Here is a 21,631-nt window from a genome sequence, read left to right as displayed (position 1 = left end):
TGCAAATACTGTACTTGAGAAAACAGTGATATGTGAGAGAGAGCTTTGGGGGCGGATTTAGGATCAAATCCTAGCCATTCTCCTTTCACTTGGATGATAAACGTGGGCCAGCTATCCTGAGTGTCACTTTCTGCAACTATAGCATAGAGACGAACCCCAGCTCCTAGGATTGTTGTGAAGAGTAAATTGTCATCCTTATTACTCCGGTCTCAGATTTAACTCTCAGCTGTGGCAGTGGATGCCTGTGGAGTCTTTACTCACTTAGTCGGTGGCCTTGTCATGGCAAATCTACTCTGACTTATGATTGGGTTTAAAAAAAGAAGACGTTTTTTGACGGGTATGTCCCACTCTAAGAAATCACACTGCAGGAAAATCTATACTCAAAGGCTCCCAAACCACCACATCATTCATTCATTTTTTTAACACATTTCCTAAGGGCAACTTTAAATATTTTTCTTCAATCTCTTCACATGCAGGTCCTTTGGGAACGTGTCCCCTTAGTGGGGCATCAGATGCCGCACACCACGAGAGAACCTGGTGTATGAGAGGCCCTGTCGTGGCAGCGGCATGTGCTCTGGCCTCTGCTTTAAGGCCTCAGTAGTATGTTTTTCTAGCTTGATAAGAGGAACATGGACTCTGGAGCCTGGCGACCTAATAATTTCTTGTCCCAGCTCCACCATCCTGCACAAGCCTGCTTCCTCATCTATAAAATAGGGATGGCACCAAGAATACTTCATGGCATTGTTGTGCAAAGTAAATTAGACCATGCACAATGGTGATGAGCACTTTTCCTGGGCCAGAATGATGTTGATGGTGATGTTATTGAAACGGTCACTGTCTGCCTCCAGATTCCCTGCTCGTAGTGGGAGAAGCTATGGAGTATGCACTTGCTATTAGCATAGATGGGCCATCTCTGCTGTCTGAGTATGTGTTCCCACCTAGGGAGAAGCTAGAGAAAGCTCTATGCGTCCCCTGCCTCCAAGGTCCCTCTGTGGACCTGAAAGATGCAAAAGCACCAGAGGATCCTCTTGTAGATGTCTCTGGGCCCAGTGCATTCAGTACACTGCTCTGGTGTAGCCGCCGAAGGGGGTTGGGAGGGCCAGTCTGGCTCTGGCCAGCTGCCAGCCACCCCCTCCCCCAAGGGGCATGCCTTGTTCAGCTGGACATACCTGACAGGTGATAAACATATGCATGACTGGAGGACACTGAAGGAGAGTCTCTGCTCAGCACTTTGGGCTGGAGAAGTAAGAGGAAGGGAGACCTCACACCCAAATAATTCTCTTTTGTACGGGCAACTGCTAAACTGAAAACACACCACAGAGATAACTCAGAGGTGCATTGAGATTGTGTTAAGAAAAGAAACTGGAAAATGGCTCGCATGAATCAATGTGAACATTTAATGGGTCTTAATTGGAACCTTATCCTACTGTACTTAGAGCAGCGAGATGAAAGCAAAAGAAATCTGAGAGACCATTTATTTCACTCAAGAAAGCAGTAAACTGAAACTACAAAAAGATTTGACTACTATTATATTTTTATGATTAAATAAAATTGTCATAGACTAGTGCTAGTGAGCCCATAAATGCTCCATGGAATGCATCCGTGCTCTCTGACTGCTGTTAGGATGTGACCAGAAAATCTATCAGCCTACGCTCTCCATTTGTTAGCCCTGCTGTTCTCACACCACCCAAGATTTGACCCAAGTTCTCCTCACAGGAATGATCCGAAGTCCCCTTGGAATGTCTTTTTTAAGACATTATTAAAAGCGTCATCTGTCCACCTCCTTCACACACGTCCTGTAATGTCTGTAATGGATGTGTCTGTGTCCATGTGTAATTATAAGTTCTCTTTTTTTAAAGAAGCTGCTTTAGAAATCAGAACAGCTACTAGTTGAGAATTTGTGGGCAGCATATTTTGCATAATAACTCTTTTATTCATGCTTCAGAAAAAAGAGTAAGCTTTTTTTTTTTTTACCATATTTAAGTGTAATATCTGCACAGGTATAGGCAGCATAAGGAGGTCCGATGTGTGAATCCTCATAGCACAGGATTTTAATATTTCTGCAAGTTTACAGGTCTTCAAAGACCATTTAGCCCAGCTCCCCTCATTGCCAAAGAGGAGGAGGACCTGCTCAAAGTCACCAACCTCGAGCCTCCTGACAAACTATCTAAGGCTTTCTGTGACCAGCCTTCCCCCTCTCCTCCTCCCCCCATCCTGTGGTAGATGGAACACAGATAATGCAAATAAACAGAAAATCCAAAATAAAGTAGTCCCTCAAATGTATGATGATGAGTCTGTATTATTTCCAAGGTCTGTGCTCTTTAGACAAGGTTCTTTCTGAAACATAAATTGAAATGGAACAGCACTTCTGAGCATAGTCCCTGACAGATTGTAGAATCCATGACTTTTAGGGTTAGCCAAGTGTTTAAGATAATCTAGCCCAACCTTCTTGTGCTGCAAGATGTGTTTGAAGGGAATTTAGAACATGCTTCATTTGAAAGGTAACTCTTCTCACAGAATAGGCAACATGAAAGAAGGAAAAAGAAGCTCTAATACAGAACAGAATGCTGGAAGTGACTTATTCTTGGGGCGATGCCAGGACCGTGTGCTTAGTGTCCATGTGAGCATTCATCCCTCATTCCTTCTCTCGCATATCCACTTCTGCCAAATGCCCAGCCTCTGGGAGATGCAGAAAGGAATACAACCCAGATCTTGTCTCGTGGAACCCATAGCCCCGGAGCAGTACTGTCAGTGCAGACAATTCAGTCCCTCCTTGTCCTTCCCTCAGCAAACATTTAACAAGTGCCTTTGGTGGCCCAGGCACTCTGGACACCCAGGATGCAGTGGGAAACAAAATAGACCAAGTCTGCCCTCCAGTTGCTGACATTCTGGGAGGGAGAAAGGGACAGACCATGAACAAACCTGGCTCTGTGCTGGAGTTCCTCTAGGGGTATTTCATGGTGGAGGTGGTGCTTTGGCGGATGTCTGAAAGATACTCACTGGGTAGCAAGGAAGGAAAGACATTCGAGGCATAGAAAAGACCATAAGCAAAGGCACCGCCATGTAAAATAGCCTGGCAGGTTCAGAGAACAGCAAGCTGTTCACTCCAACTGGATTTCAGGAGGTGGGAGAAAGAACACGAGCTAGGATGCAGAAGTGGGCCAGGCCCAGGTCAAGAAGGGACCCGTGTGCTAGATCAAGAACTTGGGCATTTCCCCTCTGGAAGAGGATGAGAAGCCCCTAAAAGTTACTAGCAGGAGATGATATGTTCAAACTGTGTCTCAAAGTTACTCCAGTTTGTGGGAACAGGAAAATAGGCATCAAGAGATTCATACTGGAGCCCCAGAATGGAGCAGGTGCCCCTGGTTCTGAGGTGTTCTCCGCTATGGGAGCCTAGTGGTGTCGGAGGAGCCCAGATGCCTCTTCTGCATCCTTCTGCTGGGGGTAACCAGCACTTAGCTGATCTCCCTGAGGAAGCAGAGAACAGCAAGTCAGGGGCCTTCTCAGTTTCCCTGGAGGGATACAGGAGGACAGCCACTCACCCCTCACTACATGAGGAGACCCTTGTTCCCATAGGATCACCTGCTCTCCGAAGCTTGTGAGAGGCCACACCCCCAACTAAGGGCTTTCGTCTCTCCTCCTGACCCTGGCTGCTTTCCTTCCTCTTTCCCTTCTTCCCTCGCTCTCCTTCCTCCTGGACACTGTGCTGGTGCCTGACAGCAATGAATCCCTGGGACCACCAGGAAGAAGGCTAGTGCTTAAAGGACCTACCTCCCACACAGTCTGCCAAGATCTCTGCATTTAATCTCAGCTTAGAAATCTATTTTATGGCAGGAGCAAGTCTGGGAGGAGAAAAACTTCTTGCAGTGCTAACCAATGGACTTTTCGTGTTTCTCTGCTTTAAATTTGATTGGCTTATGTATGTGGACAGACAGACTTCAAATTTCTCTCCTGTGATACTTAAATAAAGCCACTCCATACCCTCCCTACTCTATCCACAAGGTATCAGGTTAGTGAGTTTGGGGCATGCCATTTTCTTTCTATGATTCATAGAGGTCACTGACCTCAAGGCCCCTCCTGTCACATTGTTACTATCCCGGGCCCGGGATTCCCGTATGAATAAGACTGGTCAATAGCGATGTGGACAGAGCGACTTGGCCTGGTTGCTGTGACTGCTGCCTCTTTGCCCCAGCATTTGTAGCAGGACCAGTTTTACAGAAAGGAACGTAACTACTTTTGTTTCTGGTCTGCTAGAAAAAATATTCTTTGTTCCAATCATTTACAGACTCTCTCTGCTGTCTCTTTTAATGAATCTAGATGTCTAGACACCTATATTTGCCCCTCTGTTGAGGACATCTTGTCTCTGACAAGAAAAAGAAAAAATCAAAACAAGAATTCTTAAGCGTGAAGAATTTGCTTGGTAAGATTTAACTATTTGTATACATGTGTGTGTGAGTGTATGCTCAACTTACCTTACCACCTGACCGACAGAACTGGCCTGACCTGCAGTTTGACCGGCTCACAAGGGTTGCAGAAGGCAGCTGCCACCACCCCACCCACCCCTGCTTACTGTTCTGTTGTCCCAGGAGGTTGTTGAATTCCACAGGGTGCTGCAAAGATAGTATCACTTGACAACCTTAACGTCTCTGAGCCAAGCAAGCCCGGGCCCCCGATGCAGCCCTTGGAATTGGGTTTAGGGACCAAACCTCAGCCCTAATTCATTCATTCCCCTGATACTCACTAAGCATCTATCATTTGTCAGGCACTGCGCTAGGCACCATGCCAGATAGCAGAGAGAGAGCAGTGAGTAAAAGGAGCACAGCCCCTGTCCCTACCGAGCTCACAGCTTTGAGACTTTTGAAAACTGGGTATTTACGTCTGTTCTTTGCCTGAACAAGTGCCCATGTGCCTGGAGCCAAGCAGGGCCATGTGTATGGTTCCGTCTTCTGGTCCATGGCAGACATGGGGCTGGGGTCCTGAGGAAATAAGTTATTTAGAAACTTGCCGGCAGGCATTCTGAATATCTAAATAATTAATAAATAAAGAAATAAAACAAAATGCAGAGCTTCCTAAAACCCATGAGGGAACTCCTAAATAGGGGGAAATTCAGGATCACTCTTGGATCCTAGCAAAATCAGCAGGCTTCATAGAGTACAAGTAGATAAAACAGAATTTGGCCATTTTCCATTTTGTTTCCTTGAATGTGGATGATCTCTAGAGAGCTAAAGATTTCACTAGAGACCACCATGGTTGTATCCATGATTGACAGGTAGACACACACATATATATATATTTACGTACATAGGTAAGAAACCGCTATGGAACCTTTCTCTAGCTTATTGCTATTATGTAGTGCCATGGTTTTGGTATTGTCGGGGAATGAATTGTTCCCACATAAGTGGTCATTTGCAAATTACCAAAATTACCTTTAAAACATGATGTTTATTTGACATTAACTATTTGTGATCATTTTTAAAAAATATTATAGTTCCCTGCCTTCTTAAACTTTAATTCTATTTAATATATTATATATTTTTTGATGCCTTGAGAAATAATATGTAGGTGCACCTGAGTGGCTCAGTCAGTTAAGCATTGAGCTCTTGGTTTGGGCTCAGGTCATGATCTCTGGGTTGTGAGATCGAGCCCCGAATGGGCTCCCTCACTCTCTGCCACTCCCCCTGCTCGTGCATGCACACTCTCTGTCTCTCTCTCTCAAATAAATAAATAAATCCTTCTTTAAAAAAAAAAAAGAGAGAAATTAATATCTACCATAGTGTTAGGCACATGATGATTACTGTGTGTGTGGAAGCAAATTTTAAAGTGTAGAGTACTAAGTAAAGATAATGGGTTCTAATAAGATACTTTACTACAATATGGTAATGTTCTCAAAACTAAATGAAAAGGGTAGGGATAGTTAGTCTTCTACCAAGTGGTTCCAGACAACTTTCTGAATTTTCATTTCTGTTCAATTCCCACCTCTTCATTTATTGGTGTTGACTGATACTGATACTTCTTTCTGTTGTCAGTTTATCCCCAGCAGTCTCCTAATTTGCTGATTCCAATCTATTATAGGCCAGAAAACCACTTTTATTAGACTTGCTTCTGAAACATGAGTTGGTAGACTGAATTGGAGCTTGCAGAACTTTCCTGTGAGTAATTGACATAGATTTTGTGGAAAGACTGGGCATTCTGAGGGCAGGGATGTCTGTGACTTATCTCTAGCTCCTTCCAGGTGCCTCATACTGCACTTGGCCAGAGTAGATGCTCAGTAAACCTTTCATGAATAGACTAATTTGTCTGCTCGGAGGCCTGTTTGCTCGCTTCCTGGTTCTGGGCTGGATTCCAGGTAGTCACAGTTGGAGGAAAGGGGCCCTCTGGGTAAGGAGAATCCGGCTGTTTTCCATTTACATAACAGGATAGACTCCACAGCCTTCCTAGCCACTCTCCTTGGGATCCTATGCAATGAGTACAGCAGTTGTCATTTTACAGACATAAAATCTACAGACTCTCCCAGGCCTGTTCCATTTCTAAACCAGACTCACCACTACTCAGTACCCCACCTCCACTTTCCTTTTTTTTTTCTTTTTTAAATTTAAATTATTCAAGTTATACCAAGGATTCACATTATCAGTATATTATACTCAATAGCATTTGTTTCCAGAGTATCAGACCAGCTTTGCGGGCACTCAGAACTCAGAAGACCGATGGCGGCAAGAGTCACAAGCCAGCGCTCACCACAGAGCAACACCGCCCGGCAGCCTGCCCTGGAGCGTCTGGCTCTCTCCCCGACCCCCCTTTCAGATCCTTCGGTCTTATGGTTTGAGGCAAACCCTTGGCACCACCCAGCACAGCCAAGAACTGGTTATTTGATACCTAGCCAAGCAGAATATAGGTTTTTGAAGAAAGGCCTTTTGTGTTGGTTTAATCTGTGTATGTCGGCTGGTTTAGTCTTTGTGTGATGGCCGTGTGTCATCCTCATCTTCACGTGGGCTGGCAGAGGTGTGCGAGAAGCTGGCTGGCAGCCAGACATGGGAAGGAACTCCAGCGAAGGGACAGAAAGGCTCTGTGCCCAGGAAGGGGCGGCCTCAGGACTCTCCTGGGCAGGCCTGGGAGGTGAGAGGCCACCACTCAGTCAGAGGAGTTTTCCAGACCCAGCTCCACCAGTGACCAGCTGGGGGGAGCTGGGGCAAGTCTCTCGAACTTTCTGAGTGTTAGATTTCTTCTTATAAAAGAGCAGAGTCATCCCTGTCTACCTGCTTCAGAGTGTTCAGAGACTGAGACCATGTAGGTAAGGAGCTTTATAAACTCTTGAGTACTGGCTCTGCCCGTGACAGGCTTTACATTGTGGTGAGTGTTGCTGAGCTTCTAGCAATGCAGTGTCCTAGAGGACTTTGGATTCCTTTACACCAAATGAGAGAGCAGTGTCACTCATGACCTGCTTTGGTGGGGGGAGGGTTTGGATCTTTTCCAGACCCTTCTCTATGACCAGGCCAAGGAGAGCTGAATTGGTACTCAGGACCTTGAGGTTCCCAAACCCAACTTCCTTCTAGGGTAGAAGATAGCTTATCATAAAATTCATTCTTTAGGGAAGTCCTAGGAGTCAGTTCGGGCTGTAGTGTGGTTCTCACAGTTCTGGAGACTGGACGTCTGAAATCAGGGTGCCAGCCTGCTTGGGTTCTGAGGAGGACTCTCTTCCAGGTTGCAGACAGCCAGCTTCTTGTATTCTCACAGGCCAGGAGCAGCCCTGAGAGCTCTCTGAGGTCTCCTCTATAAGGACACTAACCCCATTCATGAGCGCTCCTTCGTTGTCATTTTCAGTCACCTCCCGAAGGCCCCACCTCCTGATGCCATCACACTGGGGGTTAGGATTTCAACATGAGTGGAGGAGGGACATGAACATTCATTCTATAATAAGGGACAACATATACAGACCTGCGGCAACATGACGTGAAGCCCATTGAAACCTCTGAGTCAGAAAATGGGCTCTGGACCTAAGAAGAAGAGATATAGTAGGATTCTTCCCCAAGGCCAGGCACAGATGAATTTGTTAACTATAAACCCCCTGTCACTTTGATTCACTCATTCCAGTAACTCTCATGTGCCTAGCCCTCCAGGAGAGCAATGGAACACACGAGTGAAAGACACAGTCCTGGCCCTTTTGGAACTAGAAATGAAGCTATACACACTTACATCGTAATTGCTGCTGCCATGTTTTTGGTTTGAAAATGAAGGACTGTTGCTGGCTGTGCTGCCTGGGCAGACTTCCTGGGCTTAAGGATTTCCTTATGTGCTTTAAGGGAAGCTCATCACAGGTCTGAATCAGGAGCCCACAACACAAGCCTATTAGCTTTAGCCCTTCTTACTCTGTTTTCAGATTGACAAGTCTAGCATAACAGCCTCAATAGCCTCAACACACACACACACACACACACAGAGTTAGCTAAGCCTCTCTTTCTCTGTACCACTCATCTTTGTTTCTTGGATCGTGCTTATGCTGGGATTTTCTTTTCAGAGCTGTCAGAATGCACTTCCTACCCCACCACCGCAAGATCCTGGCTGGCATCCCCAGCTCTGTTTGCAGAGCTCTGTCCTGTGCAGGCAGGGCCAGGGAGAGGCCACGGCAGTGGCTTCCCAGGTAGCCTGAAGCTTTCCGAGGAGTCTCCGCCAGCATGCAGGGCCTGCTGCTGCCAGACCCCCATTCTAATGTGTGGCCCTTATGGAGAGAGGAGGGTGGGATGATGGAAAACACTCATTAGGTCTCGTACTGGGAGGGGGCTTCTGGTCCTACAAGTATATGGAAGCCAGATCCAGCAGGAGAAGACTTGGAGCAGCAAAACTGGTGAGATAACCATTCACATTATAGTCACAGATTCACATTATATTCTAAACCCTGAAGGCTACCATCTATCTCTCTCCCTGTTTTTTTCTTTTAATTCCAGTGTAGTTAACAGACAGTGTTACAATAGTTTCAGGTGTCCAGTATAGTGATTCAACAGTTCTATACAGTCCTCAGTGCTCATGATGATCCACCCACCACCTCCCCTCTGCGAATAATTTATCTGTTCTGTACAGTTGAGAGTCCGTTGTCTTTTCTTCTTTGCTCATTTGTTTTCTTTCTTAAATTCCAAATACGAGCATCTGTCTCTCTCTGACTTCTTTAATAATATTTTTTAAAGATATATTTATTTATTTGAGAGAGAGAACACGAGCAGGGCGGGGAAAGGTGCCCCTCTGACTGACTTCTTTCACTTAGCATTATACCCCTCTAGATTCATCCACATAGTTGCAAATGGCAAGATTTCATTCTTTTCATGGCTGAGTCATATTCCATTGTGTATATCCACCATATCATCTTTACCCATTCATCAGTCGGTGGACACGCAGGCTGCTTCCCTAAGTTGACTATCGTAAATAATGCTGCAGTAAACATATGGGTGCATGTGTCTTTTTGAATTAGTGTTTTTGTCTTCTCTGGATAAATACCCACTAGTGGAATTACTGGATCATATGGGAATTCTATTTACTATTTTGAGGAACCTCCATACAGTTTTCCCCAGTGGCTGCACCAGTTTGCATTCCCACCAACACTGCAAGAGGATTCCCCTTTCTCCACATCCTTGCCCACACTTGTCATTTCTTGTGTTTTTTATTTTAGTCATTCTGAATGACACCTCACACCTCAGGTGATATTTCTTTGTGGTTTTGATTTGCATTTCTCTGATAATGAGTGATGTTGAGCATCTTTTCATGTGTCTGTTGGCCATTCAGATCTCTTCTTTGGAGAAATGTCTGTTCGTGTCATCTGTCCATTTTTTAATTGGATTATTTGGGGTTTAGGTGTTGAGTTGTTTAAGTTTGGTTTTTGGTTTGGTTTGGTTTTCTTTTGTTTTTTTAGAGAGAGCATGTGTAGGAGTGGGAATGGGGGTGCAGCAGAGGAAAAGAGAGAGAGAGACAGAATTTTAAGCAGACTTCATGCCCAGCCAGGATCCCAAAGCAGGACTCAGTCTCAGGACTCCTGAGATCAGGACCTGAGCTGAAATCAAGAGTCAGACACTTAAGTGACTGAACCACCCATGTATCCCTATAAGCTCATTATACATTTTGGATACTAACCCCTTATGTCATTTGCATATCTTTGCTCCCATTCTGTAGGCTGTCTTATAATTTTGTTGATTGTTCCCTTTGCTGTGCAGAATATCTATCCCTATTTTATAGAAAGGACCCTGAGGCTCAAATTGGTTAACTGACCAGAGCTAGCCTTAGGGCCCAGGGCTACCCAACAGCAAGCCGTCTTGAGCCTGTAGATTTGTGACTTACGGCCACTGAGAGACAATTGATTCCCCATCAACTCTGAAATATACCTGGTTAGCGAGGGTAGTCTTTCTTTCTTTTTTTCTTTTTTCTTTTAATTTTATTTATTTGACAGAGAAAGAGACAGCGAGAGAGGGAACACAAACAGGGGGAATGGGAGAAGGAAAAGCAGGCTTCCCGCTGAGTAGGGAGCCCACTGGGGGGCTCCATCACAGGACCCTGGGATCATGACCTGAGCTGAAGGCAGATGCTTAACGCCTGAAATATTATGCTGGCCAGGAGCAGTTGAGGAATCAGCGCTGTGCTATGGGCTGAATTGCGTCCCCCAAAATGCATATTCTGTCCCTTAACCCCCAATGTGACTGTACTTGGAGATGAATAAGGTCATAAGGTGGAGTCTTAATGAGATAGGATTGGTGGCCTTCTAAGACTAGAAAGAGAGCTCTTTCTTTCTGTGTACACTCACCGAGGCAAGCACTCATGGAGGTGTCGGTCTACGCACCAAGAAGAGAGCACTCGTCAACCATGCTGGCACCCTGATCTTAGACTTTCAGGCTCCAGAACTATAAGAAAATAAATTTCCGTTGTTTAAGCCATCCAGTCTATGGTATTTTGATACGGCAGCCGGAACAGACTAAAGCAGGCTGGTATTTGCATCTAGGAGCTTCTCTCCACCTAAAATTCCTCCCCACCCATCTGCCCTGAGGTCCAACCCACCCTCACAGTGCAGCCTTCCACGTTTACCTAAAAGTAATCCTTCCCTCCCACGGGGTTCCCTAATCCTTTGTCCTTCCCTTCTGATGACCCAGTCTCCTTTGTATTAGCTGTCATTTGCGTACATACCTCTGCTCCCTGAGAGCTGAAGCATGGATTCTGTGTTCCTATAGCACTTGGCACAGGAGGCACTCAGTAAATGTCGGCTGAATCTAGAGCTCTCTCCCGGCTTTGCCTCTCACTGCATCAAGTTATACTTCACCTATACTCTCTACTTTGTGAAAGCACAACAATTAGAGCTGGTGGATGGCCAGAGGTTGGCAGATGAAGGAATCAGCACATCCAGTTATCTAGTCCAGATTCCTTAAAAAAAAAATTTTTTTTTTACTAGATTCCTTCTTAACACTAGCATTCAGATCCTCCTGGCCCTCCAGCAGGCTGTAGTACACATTGGCAGCATGTAAAGCCTTCTTATAAAGCCCCTTCTTCCCAGAACTGTTGATAGTTCCAAAACAAAGAGAGAGTGGGCGGTCCTCCCCCGTCCCCGCCACCATCATTCCCCCAAACCCCTGTCAATCATAATAACGAAAAAAGTGGTGCATACCAGGACATTTGGGTAAGAGATGTCTTTCACTGATGGTGGAATTATGCCCACCGGTTTCTGCTGAGAAGACCAGAGGAGGGACCCATGGTGCTCATAAGTACTCTTTCTTGTGTTCTAGCACAGGCAAATAGTTTCAGTATGATTTGTCTTAAATTCAAAGTGTAGGAATCTAGTTTTGAATGAAAAGGAATATATTTAAAGATCCAGCACCCTTGGTCATGTTCTCTCTCTTTATTGGGGCACTGGTGACACAGGTGTTTTCACTTTATAAAAATGGAGCTGTTTACTTAAGAGGTGCATGTATGTTATGCTTTGATGAGAAGTTTACTTTTGAGAAAATTCTCTACCTTGAAACCCAGAGAAACTGGACCATTTTCCCAGCGTTACACAACAAATTGGTGCCGGGAGTAAAGGCAAGAACCCAGGCCTCCCAGCTCTTTAGTTAGTATGTGGAACTGCGCCTAAGAGCAAGTGGAAAGTTCAATTTCAATTTCTTTTGATCTGATTGTTGCTGGAAATTCCCCTCATTTCCTTGGAGCGCTGCTGTGCATCTGAAAGTGGACATCATATTGGAGAGGGGGTCTTCTCGTTATTATGGAGCCATCCTGGCCCCCTACATGCTGTCTAACTGATGACTGTGACCCCCAAAGAAATCTATAGCCAAGCACCTCCTTTCTCTCAGGGCAGTGGTCTGGAAAGGAGCTCTGTGGGAAGCCCCTTTGGGTGTGTGTTGGCCTGTGTGCCCTGAAAGGAAGGGCAGGTGGCCTGGCCAGGCTCAGTGTAGAACTCACCTTAGGCCTTATCAGCAGCCACTGGTCTAGAGAAAGGTGACAGACCGATAATTACAGCTCCATCTGGAAGGCAGAGAGAGAGAAAACATCCTTGTAAATCTGAGATTTTTCTTAACCGTTTGCATTTCATTCATTTGCCAAGACTTTCATATTCCGTGATGACTCTCTAAACCTTGGAAAGCTGGAGCAGCTCGTGTGACATTTGACCATGCCAAGGCCTGAGAGCGAGTGACTGGATGAAATAAACCTGAGCCTTGCCCTCAGCCCCTGATCAGCACCAAGCCTCTCGGGCAACTCTCTCCTGGCCCCGAAGGCCCTGCTTAGCAAGATCATGCTCTCTGTGCCCCAGCCTTGCTTCCCCGCCCCTGTGGGAAGTGATGAGCCTAATGACCACTCACCTGTGCTCACTGACAGCAAAATGCCACCCCTCTGTACCAGAATTACCCAGGAGTGGTCTTGCCCACTAGGTCTCAGTGCCCTAGTTTGGCCCCACCACGGACTTCCTAATCTTGTCTTCCCACAGTGTCAGAAATATGGTTCAAAGGACAGTGCTGATGAGATACCCCACTGCCTCACAGGCAAGCCAGGGGGTGTGGCTCTTAACCACCACCCCCCTTCCCCAGCAGACCTCTTACCTATAACCTGATTAAGTTCTCTCCTGGGTGGTCCTATGGGTAGAACACCCTACCCAAGGTGACCAAACTTCCTAACTCCATTTGTGTCTTCTGCACTATAGAGACTTAAAAATAGTGGCCTCTGGTAGGTCATCTCATGAGACTGCTGGTGACCTCTGTAAGCTCACTTCTTCAACGGGCAAGTGAGAGCCAGCTCCATTCCTGGAAGGAACTTCCAGGCCCCCGAGGGGCTCTGCTTTGGCCCATGAGGGTCAGGAGTCCAGGTGGAAGAAGTTCTCATTAAGCTGGCACATTCTGTGCTCATTTACCAGGAACCAGGAGCTGTCATCTTTGAGTTAACATTGTGCCTGTGCCAGCCAGACTGGCTGGTTTAATATCTTTTCAATTAGTGAATCTTCCAATAATAGCATTTTAACAATGAAGTTCCAAAGAAAAAAACTTCTGCTTCATTTTTGGACAAGGGGGAAAAGAGACTTATAATAATGGGATCATTATAAATTCTAAAGTGGTGGTCATTTGGCTGTGCTACAAAATTTGTAGCTAATAATTAAAATAAAGCTTTAAGTAAATGCTTTATCAATAAAATAGATGATGGGACATATTTTTCTCAGCCAGTGGTCAGAAACGGCTGCACATAGCCATGTGCTGAATTGTCACACTGTGAGTCTTTAAAATTCCTGCTGGATTTGAAGGTATTAACAAGTCCCTATCAACATTCTCTAAAGGTTTTTGATGTCATTTTAGCTATTGAACTAAAATATGTGAACTATTACTTTGTTGATTTTGTTCTTAAACCAAACTGCATTATCATCTGAGAGTGTGTTCTTAAAGTATTGTTAAAAGTACTTTGAAAACTTGTAAATCCCTGTAATTTATGTTTCTCCTGCCTCTGCTATTTCACTCTGTCCTTCTGGTTTTAATTTGAATGCAGTCCTGTCTGGGTGTGTACCTGTAAAATTATGTTTTTCCAAGTACAATTTACAGTCCTGACCTTAGATTTTACAGTGTTCCTAGCTTTCTATGAGCTTCCTCTTATACCAAGAAGTGGGCTTTGGGTCACCAAGCTCTTTCATATTAGAACCGTCTAATCAAGGTTACTTGAAACAGATCTGATTTTGACATTTCCTTAGTTTATCATGGAGGACTAGGGAGTAAATTAGGAGGGCTTCCCTTCAAGTCCATTAATTGCATTGCCCCATTTCTTAAAATGTACACAGTTGTAAACCTAGACTGCTTCAAGACAAGAGTCTCATTTATCTAAACAATTCTCCTTTTAGACTCAATGGCACTGATGGAAACACAGATAAGGAGTATGGATCAGAGGAAGGATCTTTTGGAGCCTGTGCTTGCTGAAACTTCCCACTCTCCTTACAGTCCCCTTTTCTTTGCAAGGGCTCATCTGCGTAGTGAATAGGTCTGTCTATTCCAGGAGCTAGGTTCGGGGAAGACTGCAGCAGGCAGAGGGGTAGGAGAGGGCATCTTTCCTCTGAGCGAGCTTTTGGCAGGTTTCAAGCAATAGGGCGGCTCTGCTTTAAGGGGGAGAAGGGGCAGGCGCGTTATTAAAGCGGTGTGTATCCTGAATCCATTTCGTAGGCATCCTCTCTCCTTTGGCAGCCATGCTCTTTACTGTGGAGTGTAAATGGCTGCAGAACTTTGGGAAGGAGATTTCTTTTCTTTCTGTTCCTTTCCAGTAGCACTTAGGAGTTCCGAGTCTCTCTCTCTCTCTTTTTTTTTTTTTTTTTTTTTTGTTTTTTATTTTGTTGTTGTTGTTGTTGTTTTTCCTCTCCCTCTCTCCTTCCACTCCTTCTGCCTATCCTCCATGTTTCTTACAGACACTATTGGGGCTGCAGGAGGAAGGAGCAGGCACGGCTCTCTGGCAGTTGACATAGGTTCCCTCCTGTTTCAGGTAATCGTACAGTCTGGCCGCCACCCCACGGTCCTGCAGAAGCTCTGCCAGCTGCCCTTCCAGTATTTCAGTGACCCACGGCTGATCAAAGTGCTGTTCCCTTCACTTATCGCTGCTTGTTACAACAACCGTCAGAACAAGATCATTCTGGAGCAAGAGATGAGCTGTGTTTTACTGGCCACGTTCATTCAGGTACCTTCTGTCTCCTGCCTGATCCCCTGGCTTTATGTGTAAGCTAATGCAGTGGAAAAGTAAAAGTGAACCAGCTGTTTATTCTTGCCATTTTGAATTTTGCACGTATCTCTGTGCTTGAAAATTACTTTCTAAAATATGAGGGTAGTAAAACTGGGGTTGAGTGTTATGCAACTTCTACTTGGAGGATTTCAAGAAAAGGACATTTTTCCAGTTGATGAAATGGTAAAACCCACACCAAGGAAATGTTTTTAAAAAGATGGCCCAACTTCTTTAAGGCTTTAGCACTGACATGCATCTAGCTTTCAGCCTCGCTGCAGGGAACAGATAAGGATTACGGAAGAAAGATCAAGTAAAACTTCAATTGATTTGTAAGTTTTTAAATAAATATGATTCATATACACATCTGTGTATGTGTCATAAAATCTTGCTATATTGCTTTTTTAAAAGATCTAATGCTTGTAAGAATGGCCTTATATTTTTCTGATCCAGCTCAAGTCTATAGGACTGGAATCAGAATTAGCGCTGGAGCAAAGTATAGCAACGTTTCCGCAGCTAAATTAACTCAGTCAACTGACAATAGAAAATCAAGTTGGCTATTCTTTTTCCCGTCATTATAGATCATTAATTGTTGAAAATCTTCCATTTTCTTTTAAATGTTCTACCATAAAAACCAGTGTGTTTTTGTTCCATGACGTACGTGTGATTAACAGACAATGTTTTCTGTTTGTAATAATGAAACAGAAAGCAGAGCTCTGTATTAGTGTTTTCCCTTATCCTGGCTAGTATGCACATATCATCGTTGAAAGGATGCGATCCTTCCTGGCTGGTTGGGATGGCTGAAGAGTCTAGCTTTCTTCACCTTAGACAGCAGTTCGGGGTTTACATTTTTTAAACTATCCTCTATAAGATGACCAATCAATAAATACAACTAGATCAGTTGTGTTTAGAAATGTCTACTTTCAGCTTAGTTATTCTCTTTGAGTCTGGGTTCTATTTTCTGAAAAATTTTTCAAAGCTATTCAGATCCACAGGTAGGGTATGGATTTTCAAAAAAAAAAAAAAAACTTACAGTTAAATTAAAATCTTGATGAAGTCTTACGTAACCATCAATTCAACATTTAAGAATTCTCATATATTCTTAAAGCCTTATGGTTAAAAATTAAATAGAAAATATGATATAGAGGTTTTTTAAGACTGATCTTAGAATTCTTTCTCTTGTTCAACAGGTAATTCTTTCCCTCCACCGCCCCCGCTCTGGGGTACTGGGCACTGTTCTAGGCACTGGGAATAATCAATCAAAAATAAGCAATCAAAAAATACAGCAATACAAAAAAAAAAACATAAAAATCCCTGCCTTTATAGATCTTTCATTAAAGTTGGGGGAGTCAAACAAACAAACCAACAAAAAAATAAGTCAAACAAATAGCATGTCAGATGGTGTTAAGCGCTGGAAAGAGGGGTAGGGACTTCCAGGGGGTGATGAGCAGAGAGGCCTCAACCAAGACAGTGATATTTGAGCAAAAACAATCTTGCATCTATACCAGCTTAGTCCCTTACATTTTCAACTGCCTGGAAAACAATTTATAAAAGTACAAATGATATCAGACTCTAAAGTAAAGAACATATGTATTACTTGTTTTTATCTCGTATCGATCTTAAAGTATTTCTCTCTCTCTTTTTTAAAGATTTTATTTTTTATTTGACAGAGACACAGCGAGAGAGGGAACACAAGCAGGGGGAGTGGGAGAGGGAGAAGCAGGCTGCAGGACTCAATCCCAGGACCCTGAGATCATGACCTGAGCCAAAGGCAGATGCTTAACAACTAACCCATACAGGCACCCCATCTTTAAAGTATTTCTAAGACAGTTAAATGTAATTTAACACATTTAACATACATTGGGACACACACATTTTGTAAATGTTATAGAAATTTCTTATTTGAGATAGCTTCTTAGATTAGTGAAATTGAATCAGGTCTTCATTTCTATAATTATTATCAGGGAAATAAATATATATTAGATTTGAGTTTATAGAATGGTTCTTTGAGGTCCCCATGTGTTAGAGTATTAATAGTCACTAGAAAATGATACTAAAAATAGGAGCTGGTGGTATGTCATAGGTTTATGAAAATTTACGTATTATGTACGATATTTTTCACTTTCCCTCTAAAAGTGAAATTTCTAGACTTTAAAGATTTAGATGTAGATTGTATAAGACCTTTTAGAATCATGCTTTTTTTAAAAAGTGTTAAAAACCTGTCAATATTTTAGGATAATTAATCTGCCCAAAGCCTTCAGTTTGTTAGCTGAAAGAAAGTTATCGTTTTTACAACAGACAGCAGCATAGCCACTACTGATCCTTAGCAAGATGTAAGTCATCACTGTTCAATTTAAATTGAGAGAACCTGAACATCAACTTCATAAGCTTTTATATTTGGGCTCCAGAGTATTCATGCTAAGATGGTTCTCTCAGAATTCAGAAGCACATCTGAAGCTGCCCTCAGCGGAATTCTCTGTGTCTAGCTTTGGTATAAAAACATTTTCCTTGTCTCACACAGGATTTTGAACAGACATCAGGTCAGGCAGATAACCAGCCTCATCAGCCCAAAGGTACGTCTCTATTGAAATCAAATTGTCGTGTGTTTGTTAGCCGAACAGACATGTTTCTAACTCCACCCTCTGGAACTGTTACAGGAATCAATTTATTACACCACCTAAAACATTTGAGATCTGGATATCAAGTATATTTCAATGAGTAAAGAAACAGACTTTGTCATCAACATGAATGCATCAGAACATACAGAGAAATCTATGGAAGTAAAAATCTATGGAAGTAAAAGAAAAGCACAAAACATCTTTCTGTAATTTATATTCACCTCATGCAAGATATAATAAATGGTGACTAATTACTAAAGAGCTGCTTCATAATACAGAGACAAGCAGATCATTAAGATTCACCTACATTCCTCACATAAATGCTAAAATCACATGGGTTTGGTTTCCTATGTTCAGAATAAAACTATTAATGATAGTAGCCCATATTTTCCCCCTATTTTTTTTTATTGAGAATATAAAGTATAAAATTGTTTTTCTTGGAGAAAAAGCCAACAGATTAGCAAGAGTTCAAAGACCAAAGATTTATAAGCTTTTTTTTTTCCTGTAGTGTTCCTGATGAGGTGTTTCCTATGATCAGAGCAAGAGATGTAGAATCTTAAAGTGCATTTTTACTTTTCTATTCACACTGTAATTGAGAAGTATTTTTACTTTTCTATTCACACTGTAATTGAGAAGTACAAGTTGCTCGTTGTCTGACTGTCAGGACAGCATCTCTGATTAATGAGACCCTAATACAGATTTTCCCCAATTCTTCCATTAGTGTGATAGTCTTTAAAGTGGCCAGAGGCCCACTTCCAGCAGGACCCTCTAGGGCCCCCACAAAGTAGCCCCTACTTAGGGGGGGTGAGGAGTCACGTTGGACACACACACACACACACACGTGCACCAATTGTCTATGGGGACAGGTGTTGAAAAGTACATAGAAAAGAATATAAAGCTGTAACAATATCATGAAAAAAATGTCATGTTTTATTGATCAGGCATTCAGAGAAGTAAACAGAAAGCTATGCCCCTTTTCAGAAATTCCAGTCAACATCATAGTCAGTACCATTTGTCTAAGCCAGAATTAGCGTGCAAGTTCAGGTCTGCCCTGACTCACTCACAGCCTCTTTTTTAAGCTATTGGAGCCTGCATGGGAGAAATCAGTATAATTTGTTACCATTTCTTATAAAGCAATGTCTTAAATCTTGAATATATAAAAATATCTTTAAAAATCTTCTAATGTATTTATTTTTAATAGTACAGCATTTTTTTTTTCGCCAGTAAGAAGTATAGACATTGTTTTTCTTCCTTTCTCTAGGCTGTAAGGATGAGTCACCATTTGCTACATATCTGGCAGGCAGAGTCCTAAGAGCCCGGACTGTCTGCATGGTGGGCTGAGGCCTGTGGGAGTTTCAACTTACTTTCTTTTCCCAGGGCCCATCTTCTCTGATGTCCATGCTTTCCCCAGTTACGATGGGCTTAATCCACAATACAGCAAATGGGGCCTTGTTCTCTGCATTTGTCAGAAAGAGTCATCATTATATTGGTGACAGCTCCTGATATGCTTACCTGGTTTAAAAGAAAGATTATGCCACACTAAGTGCCAGTCTGCACTTTGGATGTCTGTTCCCCTTTGGTTAGATTTAGTCCCCATAAAATGTTTCAAGGCATTTTGAGTTCATCACCCAGGAAAGCTCCGCATTGTAAGTGTAAAGCAGCTCCTCATAGCACCATATTCTTAATTGCTAAAGAATTCTGGTGTTCTAGTCTCACTGCTTGATCACTCTCCAGCTACGAAGATTGTTTTCTTTGCCCACATCATAACCAATAAAGTTCCTACTCATCCCCTCTGCTTTGTTAGATGGCTGAACACCAGATTTGAGCTTTTTAAAAGTCATGCTTAAAATATTTAAATTAGACTATTTTAGAAGATAAACATCGAGTTTACATACAGATTTACCTTTTCAAGGCTATCTTAAGAATGAATATCTATCATTTTATTTTGTTCACCATACTTACTTTCCCCTGTTTTCTTATTCTGGAGTCCAAAAACAATCTTTTATAATGTTTTACAGAGGGGGGTTAATGTCTGAATATGTGAGAAGCACAAAATCAATTGTGATTTTATATATATATATATATATATATATATATATATATAGTGCTGTAGGTAGAGATAAACAGATCAATTACTTTCTTTATATAAACTTACATCATGGTTTATTTGAAGTGAATGACTCCATTTTGTAGTCAGATATCAAAATAATTTCAGTTGCTTAAACTTCAAAGAATTTAACTATTTTCTTTTTTCCCTCTCAGGAAAATTCCTTGGTTCCCAAGACTATCTTGAACTGGCTAACAGATTTCCTCAGGAGGCCTGGGAAGAAGCTCGACAGTTTTTTTTAAAAAAAGAGAAAAAATAAATGACTTTGTTAGTTCTGTATTTGAGTACCCTTGTTAATATTTTAAATTGTTCAAACAAATGTTCTAACTGTTCCTTAAGAAACTCATTTTCACATGTTTATACTCTACCCCTGCACTGTAGATATGGTATATACTTTGCACTATTTATAATGCCTGTAGATACTTTAATGGTCTAATTCTACAAGTTGAGTTTATTTCATTTATGCACAATATTTTGGAGTTCAGTAACCTACATCCTATGATAATATATACTTTGCATTTATTTGTAACATGGGTGAAATTAGACATTAAATTAGCAAGTCTGTTTTGTTCTTGTAATAAAATAACTTATTCTGTTTGCAGTGGTGACTTTTCTTATTAAGGCAGTAAAATTTGGAAAGAAAAATGTTAACCCCAACTCTGGGAGTGTCTTAGTTAAAGACTTAAAGTTAACCTCTAAATTTCCCTTTTTAAGGTGTGGAGTAAAGATGTTTTAACGCTTGGGTATTCTAATTATATAATATGTTTAGGGGACCATTTGAAATGGACTGGGAACCCTGTGTTCATTGGTCTGCCCAGCTTTTCCTGGCAGATAGTACTGAGAGCTTCCTATAGCATTGCTGAACTGAAATTATTCTCCAGAATAAACATAAGCGATTCAAAATGATGAGCCACAGTGAATCACCTTGAAGTATTTTCTCAATAATTGTGAAGTCAACGCTGAAGTAAAAGTAAAACAGAAGGCCACGAGGGCTCTGGGTAAAAGTTGTAATCGACCCCCGTGCACCGCTCACAGTTGAACATGAGAAGTCCGCCCGGGAGACGTCGACCTTTTCCCAGCTCCTGCTCATCCTTTCTCCACGTTAAGCCGATGGTCAGTGCTAAGCTGTTCATTGAGTGACAACTGTAATCATTTCTGTCAGATAAGGATCAAACATTATCAAGAAAAGAAGATCTGGTTGGGAAAAAAGTGGCCTGAATATGTGTCAGAGACCAGAGTACAGGGAAGTCGGATGGGCGGGACTAGAAAAATTTAATCGGTTTTTTTAAAGCAAACTTAGCCTACCTAATGTTCAGGACACTTCTTTCTGGAGCCTCACAAAACTGCTGAGTTACATGTATGTTGTTTTTACTTTTTTGCAAATCGGAAGAAATAAAGAGGTCCCCAAAATTCAAACAATCCATCAATCGATCGACGGCGACCGTCCCCCGCACCCCCAGCCCCGCGCACCTCGCCCCTACCGGGTGCGCTGCGGGACTCGGCCGGCGCGGGACCCGGCCGGCGCGGGACCCGGCCGGCGCGGGACCCGGCGTTTTCCGCGCGTCGGGCCACTGCCTGGCGGCGGCTCCAACCCCACCAATCTCGCCAGGGCCGCGGGGCGGGGGCCGCCCGCTCCCGAGCCGGTGGGACCCGCTCCGGGGGAAGCCCCTCCTGCCAGGGCTCTCCGGGGGCGACTCGGTCCGGAGGCGCGGAA

The 21,631-nt window shown here is 43.1% G+C and overlaps 1 protein-coding gene across 3 annotated transcripts in view; it reads left to right on the top strand.

The window, feature by feature from the left end:
• Window positions 1-20,518, top strand: part of SCAPER (S-phase cyclin A associated protein in the ER) — a 508,924-nt gene extending 488,406 nt beyond the window's left edge. For all 3 annotated transcript variants that reach the window (XM_013059415.2, XM_013059414.2, XM_013059413.2), the window contains 3 exons: window positions 14,962-15,153; window positions 17,714-17,765; window positions 20,073-20,518. In XM_013059415.2, the coding sequence (XP_012914869.1) occupies window positions 14,962-15,153; window positions 17,714-17,765; window positions 20,073-20,176 (348 nt within the window). In that variant the 3' untranslated portion in view covers window positions 20,177-20,518. The remainder of the gene's footprint in view (window positions 1-14,961; window positions 15,154-17,713; window positions 17,766-20,072) is intronic.
• The last annotated feature ends 1,113 nt before the right edge of the window (window positions 20,519-21,631 follow it).

Source organism: Mustela putorius, unplaced genomic scaffold (assembly GCF_011764305.1).
Source record: "Mustela putorius furo isolate JIRA1106 unplaced genomic scaffold, ASM1176430v1.1 tig00003972_pilon_pilon_pilon, whole genome shotgun sequence".
Lineage (NCBI taxonomy): Eukaryota > Metazoa > Chordata > Mammalia > Carnivora > Mustelidae > Mustela > Mustela putorius.
This window is presented reverse-complemented; position numbering and strand designations above follow the sequence as displayed.